Source organism: Narcine bancroftii, chromosome 1 (genome assembly GCF_036971445.1).
Source record: "Narcine bancroftii isolate sNarBan1 chromosome 1, sNarBan1.hap1, whole genome shotgun sequence".
Taxonomy (NCBI): Eukaryota; Metazoa; Chordata; class Chondrichthyes; order Torpediniformes; family Narcinidae; genus Narcine; species Narcine bancroftii.
The window spans coordinates 435117177-435140865 of NC_091469.1; the positions used below are offsets into that span (position 1 = coordinate 435117177).

Below are 23689 nucleotides of genomic sequence, written 5' to 3' on the forward strand. Positions count from 1 at the left end.
ATTTCATACACATAAATATATAAAATAAATATGTATAAATATTCTGGAATAATTTACTCATTTTCATTTATAAGACAGAAGGTCACAGGATGCTGTTCATCAATCTCACAGGTGTTGGGGGGGAGGGAGGGGGTGGTGATAAAGGTATTTCCTAGCCTGGCAGTCCTAATTTTTGATGCTTGTGTACCTCCACCTTGATGGTAGTGGGTTAAAGATGGTTTGTGAAGGATGGTAAGGATCCTCAGTAATTCTTTGAATTTTACTTAAGCAATGGTCTTGTTGAATGATGTCATTATAGGAAAGGGATCTTCTCCACCATTTCATTGATCCTCTGTATTGACTTCCAGTCTGATGCTCTGCAGCTACCATACTGGAAAATGACAGGACACCCTCAAGTGTGCTCCTGTTAAATGTTATCAAGAGTGGGGCTAGTAGCTTTGCCCTCCTCAACCTTGGGAAATGTAGATGCTGCTGCAGCTTCCTGACTAAAGAGGTGTTGTTTTGGGTCTAAAATAGGTCATCCAATACAAACCAAGGAACTTTGTGCTATTAATTCCCCCCCACGATATGGAGAGTGGTGGACCTTTATCCTTCTGAAGTCCACCATCTCTTTTAATTTTTTTCACGTTGAGACAGGTTGTTGTTCTCATACAATGTGACAAGCCTCCAAACCTCCTCTGAAAGCTGACTTATCAACCCGCCAGTGATCCGGATCGGAGTTCAAATCCCGCGCTGCCTGTAAGAAATTTGTACTTTCTCTCCGTGTCTGCATGGAGGCATGGTTCCCCGGGGCTCTGGTTTCCTCCCACCGTTCAAAACATACCGGGGATGTAGGTTAATTGAGTGTAAATTGGGCAGCATGGACTTGTGGGCCGAAATGGCCTGCTGCTGTAAGTCTAAATTTTTTAAAAATTGTTTCCAATGAGGCCAACTACTTTAATATGTGGAAACTTGCTAATTTTATTTGAACTGTGCAGTCATGCATCAGCAGCATGAACAAAGGCGGTCTGAGCTCACAACCCTGGGTGTGATGGGATGAGATTTTGCAACCAACCTGGGCAGACTGGTCTCTTGGTCAAAAAGTCCAAGATCCTGCAGAGTGGGATGTTGAGTCCCAGTGAGGACAGTTTATCCAGCAGGCTCTGAGGTATGATCTCATTGAACGACAAGTTGAAGTCAATGAACAAAAGCCTGGTGTGTGATGCATCATTTTTTAGGTGGGTCGGGCTATTGCATAATTTGTGGACTGGTTTGGATGATAGACAAAAGGGAACGGGTCCAATGTTGTTGAAAAGTGTGCTTTGATTACAGTCACTCCAAGCATTTTATGATGGTTAAGGACAGTGCTACTGGATGGTAGTCATTTAGTTCAGTTACCGTCGTTTTCTTGGGCATCAGGCATCAGGTAGCTGGCTGTAATCTTGCAGGGACAGTGGATTCATGCAATGAGTTGTTAAAGATGTTTGTTAGGACCTTCATCAGTTGGCATGATTGAAGTCACCATCAATAATAATCTCTTTTAATTTTTTTCATGTTGACCACTATTGATAATAATACCATCATCATGGTGAGTTGCTTGGGTTTCACAAATGGTACTTTGGAGTTCTTTCTGTGCAGGACACAAATGTCCTGGAGACATTCAGCAGGTCATGCAGCACCTATAGGAAGTAATGGGAAACCTTTGTCAGGAATAAGAAAAACTGGTAGATGCTTGAATAAAAAGGTGGAATGAGGAGAGGGGAAGGCTAATAGCTAATAGGTAGGAGGATAGAAGAAAAACTGAGAAGGGATGGAGCAGAGGACTAAGTGTAGCTCTGATAGGAGAAGGAAGGGAAAGTGCCGAGAGCTGGAAGAAAGCAGACAGAAGGATAGGGAAGGAGAGAGACAGTGGTAAGAGGGTTAATTCTGTCTGGTTGGAGACTACCAAGATAGAATATAAGATGTTCTTCCTCCAATTTGTGGTGACCTCTGTTTGACAGTACATTGCATGTGGCAATGGCGTATGGAATTAAAATAGTTGGCCACTGGGAGGTTATTGCAGTGGACAGAGTGAAAGTTCTCAATGAATTGAACTCCTAGTCTATATCCAGACTCCCTGATGTAGAGGAGGCCACATCTAGAATACAAGATGCCGTAAATGACCCCTTCGGATTCATAAGTGGAGTGTTGCTTCATTTGGAAGGACTGCTTGGGTCCCCAAATAGTGGTGCGGAAGACCGTTTAGGAGCAGATTTCTTGTGCAGTAATGAGGTTATGTACTCTTTCAGTGCTTCCCATGTATTAGCACAAGGAGGAACACAACCAGTGTAATTAAAGCCCTTATATTGCCTTGCTAAATTGAAGGGACTGCACATTACCATGCAAACTCTATCTCGATGAGTAGTGAGCCTTCATTACTGAGACATTTGTACAATAATAATATAAGTAGGCTGAGATCTGGATGACAATATGACAGATAGCATGTGAGATGGTTCACTTTGGTGCCTGTCATGGAAAAGTGCTTTTGTTAAATGGTGAGAAAATGGATACTGTTGATTTTGAATGAGGCAGTTGTACACAAGTTGTTAAAGCCAACGTGCAGCTGCCACAAATAATTAAAAAGGAAAATGATATGTTGACCTTTATTGTGAGAGGATTAGAATACATGAGTATTCAGTAATTGTATGGGCCTTTGATAAGACAGCGCCTATAGTATTGGATAGCTTTGCTTTGATTGCCTGAAAAACTATACATATACCATAGTATGATTGCAGTGTGAACTGGACTGGTTCTGGCAAACTGTGAGGAAAGGTTGAGTAGATTGGGGTTGTATAGTGTAGTGTTAAGAATAAGATCTCATCAAAAAATATAAAATTCTTAAAGGGCTTGGCTGGCTAGATTCAGGGAAAATGTTTCTCCTGTTCTTGAATTTAAGACTTGGGTACACTGTTTCAGAATAAGGAGTAGGTCATTTAGGACTGAGATGATTCAAGATTCTGTTTATTATCATGTACACACAATGCAGTTCTTTTCCTGTGCTATGCAAAGGCACGGTGTGGGGGGAATGGAGTTTCACCAATACAAAGCTGCAATCAAGATCAGAAAGAGAAGCAAAAGAATGTCTCTTCAGAGGCATTGAGTGATTTGAATTCCGTCACTCTCCTGTGTATCTGTGGCCATGGGACATCCTGTCCTGTGCAGGGGTGAAGCAACACTCAATGGTGTTGATCTTGGAAGGCAGCAGAACCATGCCCTTGTCAGTGATTGTATCCCCCAGGAATTCTATGGACTGTTGTCTGAAAACACATTCATCTGGATTGATGGTCAGTCCAAATTCTTGCAGATGTCTAAAGAGTGTACGCAGATGTTCCTTCCTTAAAGCTCTTCTTTAGTTTTGCTGATGATGACTACTATGTTGGCTATATATCTGGAAGATGTTGGCCATGCCACGCCCTACTGCCTCCATAACTTGCTGAAACGTCTGAGCTGTATTTTTTAACCCAAAAGGCATACGTAAAAATTCAAACAATCCGAAAAGGATAATTGCTGTTTTTGGGATGTCATCTGGTTGCACTGGCGCCTGCTGATATTCACGCACCAAGCCCACTTTTGAAAAGATTTTTGTCCCTTGTAGATTCACTGAAAAATATTGAATATGGGGAAATAGGGTGGCAATCTGGTATAGTGGTGTCTGCACCTTCCGGTGCGTTTTTGGGCTACAATGTAATGGAGATGCCCATGGGCTGTCGGACCTGTGAATTATCCCCAGCTCTTCCATTTTGTGGAATTCTTGTTTAGCTAATTGCAGTTTCTCCAGAGGCCAGCCACATGCCTTAGCATGCATGGGAAGACTTGGTAGAAATATGGGAGCTACTCCATGTTTTGCGGTGGGGGTTGAAAACAGCTCGAAGGAAATCGGCCCTGAGTAGCGGGTGTGGCACTGCCGCTAAAATAAAAGGCCATTAGTAAATGTTTCCCTCGAACTGAACATTTTTTTTTGGTATGTTGGAATTGCTGTGAGTTGAAGGTTCGGGGTAGGATAACATCTATCGAAACTGGTTGGTGGAAAAACATTAACCTCCAATCCCGTATCCACCAAAAATTTACATTGGGATAGCTGATTCCAAACATGTAGAAGGCACATAAGCCACTTTCAGGTGCTCGGACGCAGATAATGCGCCGGCTGACACGGCTGGGGGAGTGCAGCTGGGACGATCAGGTGACTGCAGAGAAGATGCCTTTCTGTCACGTGTCCAAGCAAATGCCAGCTCCTGTGGACTGTGGCCGAAGTCTCATTGCTGCTTTCAGGTACAACGGGGGATTCTCGGAGCCGGAGATTATACCTACTGGAGAAGGGTTAGGTAAGTGCTCCTTCTGGCTGGATTCTCCACTTTCAGGTGGCCTCCCGACAGCTGCATAGGGGTAGAATATGCGGCTTTACGTCGGGGTATTTTGGCCACCTGAAAGTGCCTATAGATTTTCAGCCAACTATCGCAATAATTAACGACGGTCGGCCAGGGTGTTTGTTTCCACTGTCCAGAAGAGTGGTAGAATGTCCGACCATCTGAGCAACACCACCCACCAAGCCATAAGAGAAATAAAGCTAATACATGCAGCTCAGATGCAGTTGAAGTTATGTCACTCACTCTTCAATAATACCAAAGCATTTAAGAGAAAAGGTTTAAAATTAACTTTAAAAAGTTTGAAATACTTTGTTCCAATATTTCTCAAGACTCTGACATGTCCAGAGTATATGAATATATTCAATTCAATTTTTTTCTTCTCTTTGGCTTGGCTTTGCGGATGAGGATTTATGGAGGGGTAATGTCCACGTCAGCTGCAGGCTCGTTTGTGGCTGACAAGTCTGATGCGGGACAGGCAGACATGGTTGCAAGGGAAAATTGGTTGGTTGGGATTGGGTGTTGGGTTTTTCCTCCTTTGTCTTTTGTCAGTGAGGTGGGCTCTGCGATCTTCTTCAAAGAAGGTTGCTGCCCGCCGAACTGTGAGGTGCCAAGATGCACGGTTTGAGGCGATATCAGCCCACCAAGAGATTTCTTTAGGCAGTCCTTGTACCTCTTCTTTGGTGCACCTCTGTCACGGTGGTCAGTGGAATGCTCGCCATATAACACGATCTTGGGAAGGCGATGGTCCTCCATTCTGAAGACATGACCTACCCAGCGCAGTTGGATCTTCAGCAGCGTGGATTCGATGCTGTCGGCCTCTGCCATCTCGAGTACTTCGATGTTAGGGATGAAGTTGCTCCAATGAATGTTGAGGATGGAGCGGAGACAACGCTGGTGGAAGCGTTCTAGGAGCCGTAGGTGATGCCAGTAGAGGACCCATGATTCGGAGCCGAACAGGAGTGTGGGTATGACAACGGCTCTGTATACGCTAATCTTTGTGAGGTTTTTCAGTTGGTTGTTTTTCCAGACTCTTTTGTGTAGTCTTCCAAAGGTGCTATTTGCCTTGGCGAGTCTGTTGTCTATCTCGTTGTCGATCCTTGCATCCGATGAAATGGTGCAGATGAGATAGGTAAACTGGTTGACCGTTTTGAGTTTTGTGTGTCCGATGGAGATGTGGGGGGGCTGGTAGTCATGGTGGGGAGCTGGCTGATGGAGGACCTCAGTTTTCTTCAGGCTGACTTCCAGGCCAAACATTTTGGCAGTTTCCGCAAAACAGGGCATCAAGCGCTGAAGAGCTGGCTCAGAATGGGCAACTAAAGCGGCATCGTCTGCAAAGAGTAGTTCACGGACAAGTTGCTCTTGTGTCTTGGTGTGAGCTTGCAGGCGCCTCAGATTGAAGAGACTGCCATCCGTGCGGTACCGGATGTAAACAGCGTCTTCATTGTTGAGGTCTTTCATGGCTTGTTTCAGCATCATGCTGAAGAAAATTGAAAAGAGGGTTGGTGCGAGAACGCAGCCTTGCTTCACGCCATTGTTAATGGAGGAGGGTTCAGAGAGCGCATTGCTGTATCTGACCCGACCTTGTTGGTTTTCGTGCAGTTGGATAACCATGTTGAGGAATTTTGGGGGGCATCCGAGGCGCTCTAGTATTTGCCAAAGCCCTTTCCTGCTCATGGTGTCGAAGGCTTTGTTGAGGTCAACAAAGGTGATGTAGAGTCCTTTGTTTTGTTCTCTGCACTTTTCTTGGAGCTGTCTGAGGGCAAAGACCATGTCAGTAGTTCCTCTGTTTGCGCGAAAGCCACACTGTGATTCTGGGAGAACATTCTCGGCGACACTAGGTATTATTCTATTTAGGAGAATCCTAGTGAATATTTTGCCTGAAATGGAGAGCAGCGTGATTCCCCTGTAGTTTGAGCAGTCTGATTTACATCCATATCTGCTGCTTTGCCACTTTTCAGTTGTTCAATTGCCTTATATGTCTCTTCCCGGGTGAGGACCTCATCCAGCTCTAGCTTTAGGGGCTGTTGAGGGAGCTGAAGCAGGGCGGATTTTTTAAACTACCGTAAAACCTCATTAATGTTATAATATGAATGTTTACACTCTGCTACCATAAAACTCCAAATTTGTTCATGACAATAAATTCTGATTCTGTTCCCATGCTTTTTTAACGTTATTCATCTTATGGACAGACCCAGGCAACGGAACTGCCTTAATTATTTGTACATTTAAATACAGGTACACAATTCTTTATCTGGAACCCTTGGGGACAGTGTGTTCAGAATTTTGGATTTTTCCGGATTTCAGAAAGCAGATTCACCCACCCGACTCGCGCTGCCGGTCTCTCGCCCGCCCGACTCGCGCTGCCGGTCTCTCGCCCGCCCGACTCGCGCTGCCGGTCTCTCGCCCGCCCGACTCGCGCTGCCGGTCTCTCGCCCGCCCGACTCGCGCTGCCGGTCTCTCGCCCGCCCGACTCGCGCTGCCGGTCTCTCGCCCGCCCGACTCGCGCTGCCGGTCTCTCGCCCGCCCGACTCGCGCTGCCGGTCTCTCGCCCGCCCGACTCGCGCTGCCGGTCTCTCGCCCGCCCGACTCGCGCTGCCGGTCTCTCGCCCGCCCGACTCGCGCTGCCGGTCTCTCGCCCGCCCGACTCGCGCTGCCGGTCTCTCGCCCGCCCGACTCGCGCTGCCGGTCTCTCGCCCGCCCGACTCGCGCTGCCGGTCTCTCGCCCGCCCGACTCGCGCTGCCGGTCTCTCGCCCGCCCGACTCGCGCTGCCGGTCTCTCGCCCGCCCGACTCGCGCTGCCGGTCTCTCGCCCGCCCGACTCGCGCTGCCGGTCTCTCGCCCGCCCGACTCGCGCTGCCGGTCTCTCGCCCGCCCGACTCGCGCTGCCGGTCTCTCGCCCGCCCGACTCGCGCTGCCGGTCTCTCGCCCGCCCGACTCGCGCTGCCGGTCTCTCGCCCGCCCGACTCGCGCTGCCGGTCTCTCGCCCGCCCGACTCGCGCTGCCGGTCTCTCGCCCGCCCGACTCGCGCTGCCGGTCTCTCGCCCGCCCGACTCGCGCTGCCGGTCTCTCGCCCGCCCGACTCGCGCTGCCGGTCTCTCGCCCGCCCGACTCGCGCTGCCGGTCTCTCGCCCGCCCGACTCGCGCTGCCGGTCTCTCGCCCGCCCGACTCGCGCTGCCGGTCTCTCGCCCGCCCGACTCGCGCTGCCGGTCTCTCGCCCGCCCGACTCGCGCTGCCGGTCTCTCGCCCGCCCGACTCGCGCTGCCGGTCTCTCGCCCGCCCGACTCGCGCTGCCGGTCTCTCGCCCGCCCGACTCGCGCTGCCGGTCTCTCGCCCGCCCGACTCGCGCTGTCGGTCTCTCGCCCGCCCGACTCGCGCTGCCGGTCTCTCGCCCGCCCGACTCGCGCTGCCGGTCTCTCGCCCCACTTGTTGGATTTTGGAGCTTTCTTGATTTTAGATGTCCAGATAAAAGACTGCGTACTCGTACCACTTTTTAAAAAACTTCTGTATAAACCAGACAATATTCAACTTGTGAATGGATTTGTTGGAAAAATATTGCAGTATGTCAAAGATAATACCGGCCTTTTAGAGATTAATTTTTTTTAAATTGCCATTTCTGTGATATGTGTGTCATTTGAGTATGGTGGTTTTAAAGTATTTAAATAATGCAAGGATATCCCCATTTTTGTGTTCCAGGATGCATTTATTCAAATTGCTCGAAATGAGGGTCTAAAATCACTCTGGAGTGGACTTCCTCCAACACTGTAAGATTTTTTAAACAATTCTGTCTTGTTGACTTCAAATTTTGATATGCAATTCTGCATTTTTAAAAAGGATTGTATTGGATAAGTGACCTTTTAGTCCTTTGAAATTCTTCCACGTGTAATAGTCATGATATACTTACAAGGAAAGTGAAAATTTACAAAAAACTTTAGATGCTGGAAATCCAAATTAGAAACAAATGCTGGAAGTACTCAGCAAGTCAGGCCATGTCTATGAGAAGAGAAACAGAGCCAGCCAGCATTTAGGGTTGGAGAACCTCTTTGGAACTGGGACAGAGACAAAAAGCTAGTAAAGCTGCAGGGAGATTAGGAAGAGGTATCTCTCTGATAGGGAACAACCAGGATAACCATGAGGATAAACTGTAAACAAGATTACCTGGTCAATGGTTAAATGGGAATAGTTAGAGAATGAAAACAAACATAAATGATTGTAGAGTTAGCAAAATGCAGAACAGGAAGACTTACCTGGCTGGTCAGGCCACTTTCTTTCTGCCAAAGGGTTAAAAAAAAGAGAGCCAACTCTCTTCCTCCTTTCAGCTTGTACGTTTCTTCATCTTCCACATTTTAATGATAGCTCTTCTAACTAAAATATTTTCTTATTTTCTCATAGATGTAGCCTGACCTGCTGAGTATTTCCTGCCTTTGCTTTGACTCACAGGAGTCTTTTGCACTTTTATTTCCTGTTGAGTTGTCTTGCCACTGAAAAGCTTAAATAGAATCATTAGTTTTGTTTCATGTACTAGTTTAATTCTAATCTCATTAAACGTGAGCCCAGAAATTCAGACATTTGCCTTGTATTTTTCAAATGATACATGGAGTGCAACACAATTCCTAGACTAGTACAGAAATTGATGAGGCATTTCTTTGGGGAAGGGATGTGCATCAAGACCTGATTTCATCTAGATTCTGATCTTTTGGCATAGCTACTTGCTATCTGGTCCCAGTTTGACCCCTGTCCACCAGCCATTTTTCACTTCTGCAGTCCTGGCCATGGGTCCAAACTTGCTGGGTTTTTATTTTGTGAAGAAAAGTTTGCTAAAATGTAATCTGCAGTAGCAAGAACAGACATGAATGAAAGTATCTTGTTCTTTGTTGCTAGCATCTTTTTGGTTGCTAAATTCTTCCAGGAATTTTCCTCTACTCCGGTTCTCCAAAGTTTTATTCTCTTGAGTAATTTGGCTGAGAGAATCTTTCTTCCTGTAATCCATTTGTGTATTGATTTTTAATTTTTACTACCTGTTGAGTTTACATGAAGAAAATTATTTTCAGTATTAATACACTTCAAGTCATTCTGATTTAATTTCTTTTGATGTATATATTTTTTGTTGACAGGATAATGGCAGTTCCTGCAACAGTTATTTATTTCACTTCATATGATCAGTTGCGGAACTTAATGAAGAGCCAAATGGGATATGATGGCAACTATGTTCCATTGATAGCTGGCGCCTCAGCTCGAGGTAAATTCAGAATAAACAAAAATGTATTTGAACTTTTTATCTTTTCTCTTTATGTCTTAAGATAGGAGGGCAGATATTGGTATAGTCTAACTCCAACATTGTCTTTTTTTGTGTGCAAATAAATTAACAGGATTCTTCGTAGTTAAAATACCTAAATGCTGGAGGAACTCAGCTGGTATTTTCAGCCTCAATAGAGACAAAGATATATTGCTTATGTTTCAGGCTTGAGCCCTTCTTAAAGGAAAAATCAGAAAAGACAGAATATATCAGAAAGCCTCAGACTTTAAAACAGTGGGAGAGGAATACAGAGCAACAAAAGGTGTTAATTGAATGTGATAAGGGACTAGGTAGCATTTATCATATTTGTATATAAGGATACAGGGAATGGAGAGGTGGTGGGGGAGGGGGGGGGGGAGGTGGGAAAGGAGTTATGAAAGCCAGAGAGGTTGATATTAATACCATTTGCTTGGAAGGTTCCAGTCGGAAGATGAAATGTTGTTCCTCTAATTTACGGGTGGTCTCAGTCTGGAAATATGAGACTGTGGACAGACGTGTCGGCAAGGGAATGTGATGGAGAATTGAGATGGGCGGACAGAACCAAGATGCTCAACAAAGCATTCTTCCAGTCTGCGTCCTGCCTCTCCTATGTAGAGGAGACCACAGCGGGAGCACCAGATGCAGTTGATGACCCCTGCAGAATCACAAGTGAAATGTTGCTTCACTTGGAAGGACTTTAGGGGCCTCAAGTAGTGTTGAGGAAGGAGATGTGGGCGCAAGTGGAGCATCCCTGCATTCAGCGGGGTAGGTTCCAAGGGGAAGATTGCTGGGGAGGGAGGAGTGGATAAGGGTGTCATGGAAGGAGCGGTCCCTGCAGAAGGAGGAGAGGAGAGGGGAATTTGTGTCTAGTGATGGCGGAGGAGGATGTGTTGCATGCAGAGGGTGGTGGGGTGGTAAGTGAGAGCAAGAGGAATCCTGTCCTTATTGCGAGTCATGGTGGGGAGCCAGAGCAGATAATGTAGGATATGTGGGTGAGTGCCGAGTTGATGGTGGTAGAGAGAAAGTCATGTTGTTTGAAGAAGGAGGACATCTCTGATGATCTGGCATGGAAGTCCTCATCCTGGGTCCATCTGCACCCAGATAACAGGATTCTTCTACAAGACAGCAAAACTGACTTTGTACACTTATCAAATATAGATTGAAACTCCATTCATGAAACTAAGCATGATGGCCCAAACAAGGAGTGCTTAGCTGTGCTTTCATGTAGGTTTCTACTGGACATAAAACACAACTTGCCAAAAAAATGTGTAGATGCATTTCAAGATATAAACCAGTAGTGGCCCTCTTCTTGATTTGGATGAATTGAGCAGAAAGGACATTCCTCCTCCTCGTACCATTTTAAAAATGCACTTGAAGAAACTTACAAATCGTTATCTGCCCCTTTCTGACTAGGACAATCTGTGTTAACCAAATTTGTGGAAGTTTCCAATGCAGAAATTAAGCTGCTGCTTTGCATACTTCAGAGACCTAGTGCTTTTTTATAATGTTAAAATAGGAACAGTTTCTCAATTATCTAAATCATTGTACACATCTTGACTACTTGGTCCAGGAAGTTTTCCAATTACTTGCAGTTCAGAAAAAGGCCTGATTTTATCTCCTAAATACAATAAAATCCCCATTATCTGGAATTAAATCAACTGGAAACTCAAACAACTGGCAAAGAAATCAAGGAAATAAATAAATTCCAACTAACCAAGACTCCTGAAGGGGAGCATTGAAACTTTGTTGGACATGCTCAGGTTTGCCTGTGCAATGCCCCACAATCCACACACATTCTTTTCGGTTTTACAACTTGCGTATAGGGAGCTGGGTTATTAGCACAAGGAAGGTACGCTGAGGTCCTGACTGGGACACTTTTGTGGAGGTGAGTCGGATTGTGCCGAGGGCCTGACCAGGACACCAGGGTGAAGAGCCGGCTGATGCTGCTTGAGCTGGGGAGACTCTCCCAAAATGTCTCCCTATCCCTAAGTAAGAGTCTTTATCTGTTTGTATTAGGTTAAAAAAAATCTGTAAACTTGGGGGAGTGGTGGGGGGGGGGGGGGGTTGGGGGTTAGCATAGTGGCAAGTGCAACACTTACAGTGCCAGAGAATTTAAATTCAAATTTAAATTTAATAAGTTTCAGGAATTACTTGATTAATGTGAATTTTATATAATGACCAGAGAAAAAACGAGCCTTCCGTCTCACATGCAGCCATTTCAGCGCAAACTCCGGGAGATCCAAAATGAGTGGTGGACTAGCCTCGCCAAACAAACCCAGCTTAGCACCGACATTGGCGACTTCGGGGGTTTTTATGAGACACTAAAGGCGGTGTACGGCCCCTCACCCCAAGTCCAAAGCCCTCTGCGCAGCTCAGACGGCGAAGTCCTCCTCAGCGACAAGATCTACAACTTCACTCGATGCCAACTGCTCAGTCCAAGAATCTGCCCTGCTCCAGCACCCTCAACAACCCTTGAGTCTAGAGCTGGATGAGGTCCTTACCTGGGAAGAGACATATAAGGCAATTGAACAACTGAAAAATGGCAAAGCAGCAGGTAAGGATGGAATCCCCCCCAGAGGTCTGGAAGGCTGGTGGCAAAGCTCTGCATACTAAACTGCATGAGTTTTTCAAGCTCTGCTGGGACCAAGGAAAGCTGCCTCAGGACCTTCGTGATGCCATCATCATCACCCTGTACAAAAACAAAGGCGAGAAATCAGACTGCTCAAACTACAGGGGAATCACGCTGCTCTCCATTGCAGGCAAAATCTTTGCTAGGATTCTCCTTAATAGACTAATACCTACTGTCGCCGAGAATGTTCTCTCAGAATCACAGTGTGGCTTTAGCGCAAACAGAGGAACTACTGACATGGTCTTTGCCCTCAGACAGCTCCAAGAAAAGTGCAGAGAACAAAAACAAAGGACTCTACATCACCTTTGTTGACCTCACCAAAGCCTTTGACACCGTGAGCAGGAAAGGGCTTTGGCAAATACTAGAGCGTCTCGGATGCCCCCTGCAAGTTCCTCAACATGATTATCCAACTGCACGAAAACCAACAAGGTCGGGTCAGATACAGCAATGAGCTCTCCGAACCCTTCTCCATTGACAACGGCGTGAAGCAAGGCTGCATCGTCGCACCAATCCTCTTTACTATCTTCAGCATGATGCTGAAACAAGCCAAGAAAGACCTCAACAATGAAGACGCTGTTTACATCCGGTACCACACGGATGGCAGTCTCTTCAATCTGAGGCGCCTGCAAGCTCACACCAAGACACAAGAGCAACTTGTCCGTGAACTACTCTTTGCAGACGATGCCGCTTTAGTTGCCCATTCAGAGCCAGCTCTCCAGCGCATGACGTCCTGTTTTGCGGGAACTGCCAAAATATTTGGCCTGGAAGTCAGCCTGAAGAAAACTGAGGTCCTCCATCAGCCAGCTCCCCACCATGAGTACCAGCCCCCCCATATCTCCATTGGGCACACAGAACTCAAAACGGTCAACCAGTTTACCTACCTCGGCTGCACCATTTCATCTGATGTAAGGATCGACAATGAGATAGACAACAGACTCACCAAGGCAAATAGCGCCTTTGGAAGATTACACAAAAGAGTCTGGAAAAACAACCACCTGAAGAAACACACAAAGATCAGTGTGTACAGAGGCGTTGTCATACCCACGCTCCTGTTCGGCTCCAAATCATGGGTCCTCTACCGGCATCACCTACGGCTCCTAGAACGCTTCCATCAGCGCTGTCTCCGCTCCATCCTCAACATTCATTGGAATGACTTCATCACCAACATCGAAGTACTCGAGCTGGCAGAGTCCGCAAGCACCGAATCCATGCTGCTGAAGACCCAACTGCGCTGGGTGGGTCACGTCTCCAGAATGGAGGACCATCGCCTTCCCAAGATCGTGTTATATGGCGAGCTCTCCACTGGCCACCGAGACAGAGGTGCACCAAAGAAGAGGTACAAGGACTGCTTAAAGAAATCTCTTGGTCCCTGCCACATTGACCACCGCCAGTGGGCTGATATTGCCTCCAACCGTGCATCTTGGTGCCTCACAGTTCGGCAGGCAGCAACCTCCTTTGAAGAAGACCACAGAGCCCACCTCACTGACAAAAGACAAAGGAGGAAAAACCCAACCCCAACCAACCAATTTTCCCCTGCAACCGACGTAACCGTGCCTGCCTGTCTCGCATCGGATTTGTCAGTCACCAACGAGCCTGCAGCAGACGTGGACATACCCCTTCGTCCGCGAAGCCAAGCCAAAGAAGAAGATATAATTAAAGACTACAATACTGATTTTTGTTTCAAATTACTTTACATTTTACACTGTCTTGTGTCTTTTAAACTGTGTATTCTTAATGCAAGTGCAGTAGGTAGGCTTTGTCAGAGTGAGTCTCCGTGAACCAGAAAATTCACTTAACAGACATCTGCAATGCACATAGGTGCCGGATAATGGGGATTTTACTACAGCTCCTAATCCCCTTGGGAAAACAAATAAAATTGCAGATGCTGGAATTTGGAATAAAAAAACACAGAAATCCTATTAACAGATTGGCATCTGTGGAAATGTTTAAGGTCAGAGACCCTTCTTCACAATTGCAGCGAAAATGTGACTAACAGCCTGTGTAATTATGGTAATTATCTTCAATATAATCAAAATAATTATTTGAAGATTAAGAGAGTTTTTAAATATACTTTTTCAGATACCACAATTTTTCATGCTAAATAGGTCTCAATTTTTTACACTTCTCTATTACATTCCAAATAAAAATAAAATTGCCTGACCTGCTGAGTATATGCACAATGTGTGCAAAGAGCAACAGAGTTAATAGCTTGTGTTGAAAACCTTTCAATGAAACTGGGTAAAGTAAGAAATTGAACATAATAAATTACAGAGGTGAAGGGTTAACAACAGACCATGTTCTTTCTCTCCTTTTATCCCTTCCCTGAAATATTTTAATGCTAACTTTTCTCCTAGTGTTGATGGAAGGTCATCGACCTCAAATGTTCTTCTTCATAGATGTTGCTTGTCTTGCTGAAATGTTTGTTTTGGATATCAAGCATCTGCAGTTTGGTTTTACTTTTCAACTTATTTTTTCATGTTTCAGTGGGTGCAGTTACAGTCATAAGTCCTTTGGAACTAATCAGAACAAAAAGTCAGTCTCGTCCACTGAAGTATAAAGAACTGAGGAATGTTATTCGGACAGCAGTAGCCCAGGAAGGTTGGCTGTCCCTCTGGAGAGGCTGGGGCCCCACGGTGCTTCGAGATGTGCCATTCTCAGGTTTGTCTATTTAAAGTATTTTTCTGAATATTTTGATGAAACAATTGAAACTTCAAATAATTTTTCTGGGTAAATCTATTTAATGACGAGGTGAATTGGGTGCTTTAAATTTTTGTAAAGCTTTGAATCAAAATGAATACACTAAGAAAATGGAATCAGTAATGTTTGAATTACAAAGCAAATTACATGCTGAATATTTTGATATTCATTCCACAGTCCATTCTTTCTCACAGTATTTCCAAAGAATCTTTTTGGACTTGTGTATTTTCCTGTTTATTTTTCATAAACAACACTAACTTAGAAGCTATGGAATGCTATTGTTTAGCAGGCAATCACAGCATCCAATGGTAAAGGAGAAAAATGTCATTAAATTATCCATTTTCTGCTAGTATTAGTGATTTTTTTTAATAGTTTGCAAATAAAAACTTGCTTGTCATGAAATGTGCTGAAAAATTTGGCCACACTAATCTGCATCATTGTTTGCATTTTTTTTTAAAAAAAGGATCTCTACCTTTTTAAGCCAGCTTGGGTTTCTGCCCTTAAGATAGTTCCCAGTGCCCTGAATGCCCACCCATCTGAGCTCGTTGTGTGACAAATGTGAACTTAACCACCCAGTACCAGCTGCCTGCCCAGTGGAACTCCTGACGCCCCTGATCGACGCGGGTACTTAACGTGGTGAAAAGTAGTATGTGTATAATTGCCCACTACCTAAATTTTTCCCTTAAAATTGGTCCACAAAATTCGACTATTACATGTGTATATACATGGTATGCTTTTCATTCTCTGTTAGCTGACGGGCTAATGTTCTGAATAACTGAAATAACAGGACAAGTGTTAAGTTCTATTTATGGATAAATGGGCTTTCACAGATCTATGTTTGCCATTTGTAATGTTGGGTGAGGGAAAATTCAAAGTTATATCTTGTTATACTGTGCCTTTGGTAGAGGATAATTTCTGCTCCAATCTGTGTGTTCTGCAATAGCTAATGAGGCCAATATAGGTCTTGTGGATTCTTCTGCAGGTAAGGCAGGGGACATTTGACGAGGAGATTGGGTGGATAATTAAGAAATGATACACCTGAAGTGTTTCTCCTGGGCTTTTTTATACTTCCAGTGAAGGAAATAAAGATTCAGGACTCTTGCTCTATTTGAATGGACACCAGCCAAGGATTTTCAGCTCTCAGTGAGGATATTACTCTTTTCAAGGAGAGTTTGAGAGTAGTACCTGATCATTTTTTTGCTAAGACTAAGCTTGGAATACAGTGTTTTGGGATGTGAATAACATTGGCCTCAAAAAGGATGTTAACATTGGTTGTAATTATGCTCTATCTGCAGGATTTCATAGAAGCAACATTGATGGTACCTCTCCTGTGCTTTCTCATACTGCTAAAAGCTGTGATTGCACAATATATTTCATCATCCATGTCTGCTTTGTTGTGTAGTGCCCCCTGAGATGTAGGAAGTTGTCCCACGTTTTTTGGGTTTCATCATGGACTTTTGCTGTGAACAGGTAGTTTTATGCAGTGGAGGAGGTAGTAGAAGAGATTTTGGGGGATGTTTGGTGTAAGGCCTATTCTTTCAAATGAGTTGACAACAATATTGAGTTTGTGTCAAGCATTGTACTGCATAGCGGAGTGATCATCGAGGGAACAGACATCAGAGTAGGCTGAGTCAGACCGATAAGGCTTTGGCTCAACAGACTTTGGCAAGAACAGGTGAGGGGCAAAATGGATTCAGCAGGTAGGCACAGGTAATGGCAGATTTTAGATATCATATATTTTGTTCCTTTAGTGGGAATGGTAGCCAAAGTAGGAGAATGTTCCTCTTGCAGAATGTTGGTTGTCAGAGAAGCCAGCAGTATCCTTGCCGACTTCATTTGCGAGAAGTGCATCCAGCTGCTGCCCTGACAAGCTAAGCTAAGGAATTGGAGCTGGGGTTGGATGAACTCCAGATCATTTTGGAGACAGAAGGGTGATAGAAGTTATAGGAACACTATCGCACCTAAGAGACAGGAAGAGTGTAAAAGGGCTGGATGGCTTGAAGTTTGTTCAAAAAAGTTTTTTTTTAAATCAACATAGATAATATCAACAATAGAAAGGGGACAATACTGAATCTCCTATAAAGGAATGAGACAGGACAGGACAAGTGAGAGACATATATGTAGGGGAACATTTTGGGTCAAGTGATCATAATGCCATTAGTTTCAAGTTAATTATGGAGAAAGATAAGTCTGATCCTCAGGTTAAGATTCTAATTTGGAGAAAGACTAATTTCGAGGAAATGAGAAAGGATCTAGAATGCGCGGATTGGGATGTTGTTTTTGGGTAATGTTGTGTGAGGTAAGTGGAGGACCTTCAGAGTTGGTATGTTCCTGTCAGGATTAAAGGCAAGGTTAGTAGGCATAGGGAACCTTGGTTTTCAAGGGATATTAGGGATCTTGTTCAGAAAAGAGAGATGTATATAGCAGGAATTGGCAACATGGAGCAAATAAGGTACTTGAGCATATTTAAAAAAAAAAAAATGCAAGAAAAACCTCAAGAAAGACATCAGGAGGCTAAAAGGAGACATGAGGTTGTGAAGGGAAACCATGTGAAGGAAAATCCTAAGAGTTTCTACAGGTATGTTAAGAGCAAATGGATAATAAGAGACGTTAGTCCCTTTGAAGATCAAAGTGGTCAGCTTCGTATGGAGCCAAAAGAGATCGGGGAGATAGATCTTAAATGTTTTTTTCTTCCTCAGTCTTCACTCAGGAAACAGGCATAAAGTCATGGGAAGTAAGGAAAACAAGCAGTGAGGTCATAGAACAGATAAGGAGGAGGAAGTGCTTACTGTCTGAAAGCAAATAAGGGTGGATAAATCCCCGGAACCTGACAGGATATTTTTTCGGACTTGGTTAGGGGGGGCAGTTACGCAGAAATTGCAGGGGCTCTTGCAGAAATATTTAAAACATCCTTATCCATGGGTGAGGTGCTGGAGGATTGGAGGGTAGCTCACGTTATTCCATCGTTTAAAAAAGGGCTCCAAAAGTAACCCTGGAAATTATATGAAGGTGTTCTAAGATTTCGGATGTATTATTTGAATAGGCAGAAACTGATTAGGGATAGTCATCATGGCATTGTGCGTGATAGGTCATGTTTAACAAATCTTAGTGTTTTTCGAGGTGGTTACCAGGAAAATTGACAAAGGAAAGGCTGTGGATGTTGGCTACATGGACTTTAGTAAGGCCTTTGACAAGATCCCACGTGGGAGGTTAGTCAGGAAGGTTCAGATGCTAGATATTCATGGTGAAGTACTGAACTGGATTCTACTATGGCTGGATGGAAGAAGACACAGAGTAATGGTGGATGATTGCTTCTCAGACTGGAAGCCTGTGATAGTGGTGTGCTTCAGAGATCGGTGGGACCATTGTTGTTTGTCATCTATGTCGATGATCTGGATGATAACGTGGTAAATTGGATCAGCAAGTTTGCAGATAACACTAAGATTGTTGGTCTTGTGGACAGCAAAGGAAATTTTCAGAGCTTGCAGAGGGATCTGGACCAGCTGAAAAAATGGGCTGAAAAATGACAGATGACATTTAATGCAGCCAAGTGTGAGGTGCTGCATTTTGGAAAGACAAACATAGTAAATGGTAGAGCACTGAGATGTGAGATAGAACAGAGAGATCTGGGAATACAGATGCATAATTCCCTAAAAGTGGTGTCACAGAGAGCATATTAGCCTTCATAAATCAAAGTACTGAGTATAATAGTTGGAATTTTATGGTAAAGTTGTATAAAATATTGCTGAGGCCATATATGGAATATTCTGTGCAGATTTTGGTCACCTAACTACAGGAAAGATATTAATAGGGTAGAAAGAGTGCAGAGAAGATTTACTAGGATGTTGCCTGGACTTCAGGGACTGAGTTATGGAAAGGTTAAACAGGTTAGGACTCTTTTCCCTGGAGCATAAATTTGATAGAGGTATTTAAAATTATGAGAGCATTAGACAGAGTAAATGTAAATAGGCTTTCTCCCCATTGAGGGTAAGTGAGATACAAACCAGAGGACATGGGTTAAGGATGAAATGGGGAAAGGTTTAGCAGGAAGATGAGGGGGAACTTTTTCATATAGAGAGTGTGGGAATGTGGAAAGAGATGCCAGCTGAGGTGGTGAATGAGCCTTAATTTTAACATTTAAAAAGAATTTGGACAGGTACACGGATAGGAGAGGTTTGGAAGTATAGACTGGGCAAAGAAAAAAATTGTTTGACAAAGACTAGAAGGATCTGTTTCTGTGCTGTAGTGCTCAGAAGCAACATCTGCGAACTCCAACACTAATTCCAGTCGAGTGACGGTAATTCTCAATGTTAGGTTAACGGTTGGTTCTTTACTCTTCTAGGAAGCTTGTTGGTGGGACTCAAAAAAATGAGGAAAAAGATTGGAGGCAAAGACAGCCAAGTTTGACATTGGTCTGCACTAAGATTGAGACTGTTTTGGGCCACTGGTTAATATGACTTGCATGCAGGAAAGTAGGATGGTGAAAATTTTTTGAGGACAGCAAAGTATTTCAATTAATGGTCATAACTTTCTATAAAGGTAAATTAGAACATGTTTAGTGGTTGATGCTGCTTCCTGAATTTCTCATGTAGATTTTGTCGGCCAAAGATCATGCCCATTGTTGCTCAACCATTCTCAACCTTTTTTGGCTGGCACAGGATTCTGTTCAAAGTTGATGGGCAGTCAAGTTTTGTCTGTACTTCTCTCCTATAGACTACATAAAAATATTTTTAAAAATTGTTATGTGAAAAGAAAACCAGGCTTTAACTGAAATATGCTGTGGCCCCTGGGGGGCTGTAGGCTCTCTGTTGAGCATGGCTACTCTGAAAGTATGGAATTCATATCCGAATTGGGGAACATCTCTTTGGCTTATGGGGAAAAAACATTCTAGGTGGACCCTTTTGTCTTTCCTTGTAGGAGGTAATTCGGTGAAATTGCTGTTGTTAATGCAGACAGATTTGTCTCCTTTCTTGAAGATAATCATGGCCACAATGTTTTCAGATCCACTGCATGTTTCTCACTCACAGATTTTGGAAGGTGAGAATGAATATCTGAGGAAATAAAGTTCCTCTTCACCAATTTTCTCAGGAGTACTATGTGCTTCTGAGTTCATCTTCTTTCTCCGTTGGCACAAAGACATTTGCATTGTTGGCATGGCAGTGAGTTGGCATCACAGTGGGGAATTCTTCAGAGTTTTACCTACAGATGCTGACTGTCTCTCAACCTGTAAATCCTCCTGTATCTGGGCTTTTAGTGGGATTGTTCCTTGGTGTTTAGGTCCAATATATTACAGCATCTTCGGTAGCCACAACTTCCATTCTGTTCTTTTTATGGCAAGGGCAATTGATGGATTCTTTCTCCTGTAGCACCAACTAGTTGTTTTGAATTGCATTCAACCTCTTAAAAGAAAGAACTGAATTCATGAGATTTTTGAACTTTTTTTTGAATAGTTTTCCCATTTTGGTTTAATGGTGTATATTCTGCTTTCTAGAAAGAGCAGATGTGTCCAACAATAGGGAAAATGTGAGTTTGTAATTAATGAGATTGGTGTAACTGATCAAAGTATATCGATTTTCTTACCACAGTAACTTTGATTAAGTTGTTTTTATTCTCGCTTTCTCTCATATTCTTGATGCTCCTTACAACTGACAGTTAACAATCCCCTGCTTTGTGGCTGATTATCTACAAAGACCCTTTATTACTTTTCCTATACCAATCCCAATGGAGGTCAAATATATTAGAAGCACAAGAAACTGAAGATGCAAGACTCTCAAGAAAAAAAAATAAACCAGTAGGTGAACTTGTGTGGAGGAGGAGGGGGAGAAATTTAGTCAAGACTCTGCATCAGGACTGAGAGAAGGAAGATACCATTTTTGAACAGCATTAAGATCATCAAGCACAACCCCCCCGCCCTTCACTAAATATATCTACACTTCCTTCTGCCTCAGAAATGCAACCAACCTATTCAACCCCAGACACACACTCTATCCTACTGTGGGATGAAGATGCATGTGAGGTCACACACCATCAGATTCAAGGACAGTTTATTTTCTCCTCTTATCAGACCCCTGAATGAACTTCATACTGGTAAAATAATGTTGCCTATCCTGCTCTATTCAAATTGGTTTCCTGTAACTGTACGGATTGTCTAGCTGGACTGCATGACAACGCAATCATTCTCTGTACCTCAGTGCTCATGACAATAAATTTAAACCAAGGTAAGAAGGGAGGAGAAGTTACAAAATGGGCCACTAGGTGATTGGTGGACTGAGGAGTGAAGGATGAACCAGGTGCGGGAGCAGGAGAAATGGAGTTGGAAGATGGGCAGGTGAGTATTGGGTGCAAATGGTTGGGGGTGGGGGAAGGACAGATGTAGCCACTTGAAGTGAGGGGAAGAGCTTTTGATATATTGGCGTTCATAAATCAAAGTATTGCATTTAGGAGTTGGGATGTTGTGGTAAAGTTCTAGAAGACATTAATGAGGCCAAATTTCCAAATCAGGATTTATTGTCATGAATATGTCACAACATTTGTTGCTTTGAGGCAACATTGCACTACAAACATTTATATAAACCACTTTATAAAAGTAGTGCATGAAAAGTCAAAGTAAGCCAGATTCATTGATCATTCAGGAATCGGATGGTACAGGGGAAGAAGTTGTCCTTGTGCTGCTGAGTGCTTGTCTTCAGGGTCCTGTGCCCTGGCAGAGTGAAGAAGGCATAGCTTGGGTGGAGGGTTCCTTGAGGAAGAGGCTGCTTTTCTTAAGACGTCATCTCTTGTAGATGACCTCAATGGAGTGAAGATGGTGCATGTGATGTCGCAGGCCGAGTTAACCTTCTGGAAAATTTTTCTTGTCCTGAGCGTTGACTCCTCTGTACCAGATAGTGATTCAACCAGCCAGATGCTCTCCTCGGTACACCGGTAGAAGTTTTTGAGAGTCTTCAGTGACGTACCGAATCTCGTCAAACACCTCTCAAGGCCATTCTTCGTAATGGCATGTTGACACCCAGGAATTCAAAGCTCTTCCTCTATGAGGACTGGTTCATGTTCTAACGTCTTCCTGAAGTCCACCATCATCTCCTTTGTTTTGCTAATGTTGAGTTCAAGGTTATTGGTGTGACACCACTCAACAAGCTGATCTGTCTCCCTCCTGTACGCTTCCTTATGGCTGTTTGTGATTCTGCCAACAACTGTGGTGTCATTGGCAAATTTGAAAATAGCAATAGAAATGTGCCTGGCCACACAGTCGTGGATGTATAGCGAGTAGTGCAGTGGTCTAAGCACCCATCCTTGAGGAGCTCCTGTGTTGATAGTGCAAAGGAGACATTGTATACAATTCATACTGACTGTGGTCATCTGATGATCCAAGGATCTAGTTGCAGCATGTAGTGCAGAGGCCCAAGGTCTGGAGCTTGTTGACTAGCACTGAGAGAATAATAATGTTGAAGGCTGAGCTGTAGTCAATGAAAAGCCACCTTCTAGGTGATCCAGAGCTGAGTGGAGAGCCAGTGATATTGTATCTTCTGTGGAGCAATTGTGACAATATGCAAATTGGAGTGGGTCCAGTCCTTTGCCTAGTTATGTGTTAATTCTGACCATGACCAATATCTCAAAGCACTTCATCACAGTAGATGTTAGTGCTACTTGGGAATAGTCATTGAGACAGCTCACACTGCTTTTCTCGGGCACTAGGATGATTGATCCATTTCTGAAGCAGATGAAAACCTCTGTCTGCAGCAATGAGAGATTGAAAATGTCTGTGAGCACTCTGGCTAGTTAGTTGGCACCCTACCAGGTATGCTGTCAGGGCCTGACATTTTGTGAGGATTCACCCTCTTGAATGACATTGGCTTCAGAGACAGATATCACGGCCTATTCTCGTAGGGTTATCTTTCTCAAAGCAGGCATAGGTGTTCAGCTCAGGTTGATCTTCTAATGACAGGAGAGGTATCAATAAGATTAAAAGCGTGCAAAAAATATTTACTAGGATGTTGCTGGGACTTCAGAAACCGAGTTACAGGGAAAGGTTAAACTGGTTAGAACTTTATTCCCTAAGGTGTAGAAGAATGAGAGGAGATTTGATCGAGGTATATGAAATTATGAGGGATATAAACAGAGTAAATGTAGATAGGCGAAATAGAAACCAGAGAACATAGGTTAAGGGTGAAAGGGGAATTTCATACAGTAGTGGGAGTGTGGAACAAGCTGCTAGATGAAATGGTGTTTGTAGGCTCAATTTTAACATTTAAGAAACTTTTGGACAGGTACATGTATGGGATGGGTATGGAGTACTATGTACTGAGTTCAGGTCAGTTAGACAAGGCAGAGTAATAATTTGGCACAGACTAGAAGGGCCTGTTTTTAGTGCTGTAATGTTCTATAGTTCTAAGTGCGGACAGCTGCTGAAGGGTGTTAAGTAGGACCCCAAGACTTCCCGTGCAGGAATCTGGGTGCTAATGGAATACATTGCTGGAGAAATGAAAGGCTGATGGAACAAAATGGGAGGTTCCTGGTGGGTGAAATCTGTTGGTAGTAAATGGATGAAACCAGGAAGGGTAAGGGAATGAAATTTGTGATAGGGGTGCAAGAAGTGGGGTATGGGGCAGAGAACAAAACTGAAAGGATAAAATGAGAAACATAAGAGGCAAGCGTAATCTGATTTTATTTTTAAATTCAGTATTCATACCATTGGGTGGTAGACTATCAAA

At 44.0% G+C, this 23689-nt stretch overlaps 1 protein-coding gene across 2 annotated transcripts in view; it reads left to right on the top strand.

Annotated features, from left to right (window-relative positions):
- Window positions 1-23689, top strand: part of LOC138751687 (mitochondrial glutathione transporter SLC25A40-like) — a 70430-nt gene that overhangs the window by 27876 nt on the left and 18865 nt on the right. For both annotated transcript variants that reach the window (XM_069914287.1, XM_069914288.1), the window contains exons 5-7: window positions 8077-8144; window positions 9495-9619; window positions 14769-14942. In XM_069914287.1, coding sequence (XP_069770388.1) covers window positions 8077-8144; window positions 9495-9619; window positions 14769-14942 — 367 coding nt within the window. The remainder of the gene's footprint in view (window positions 1-8076; window positions 8145-9494; window positions 9620-14768; window positions 14943-23689) is intronic.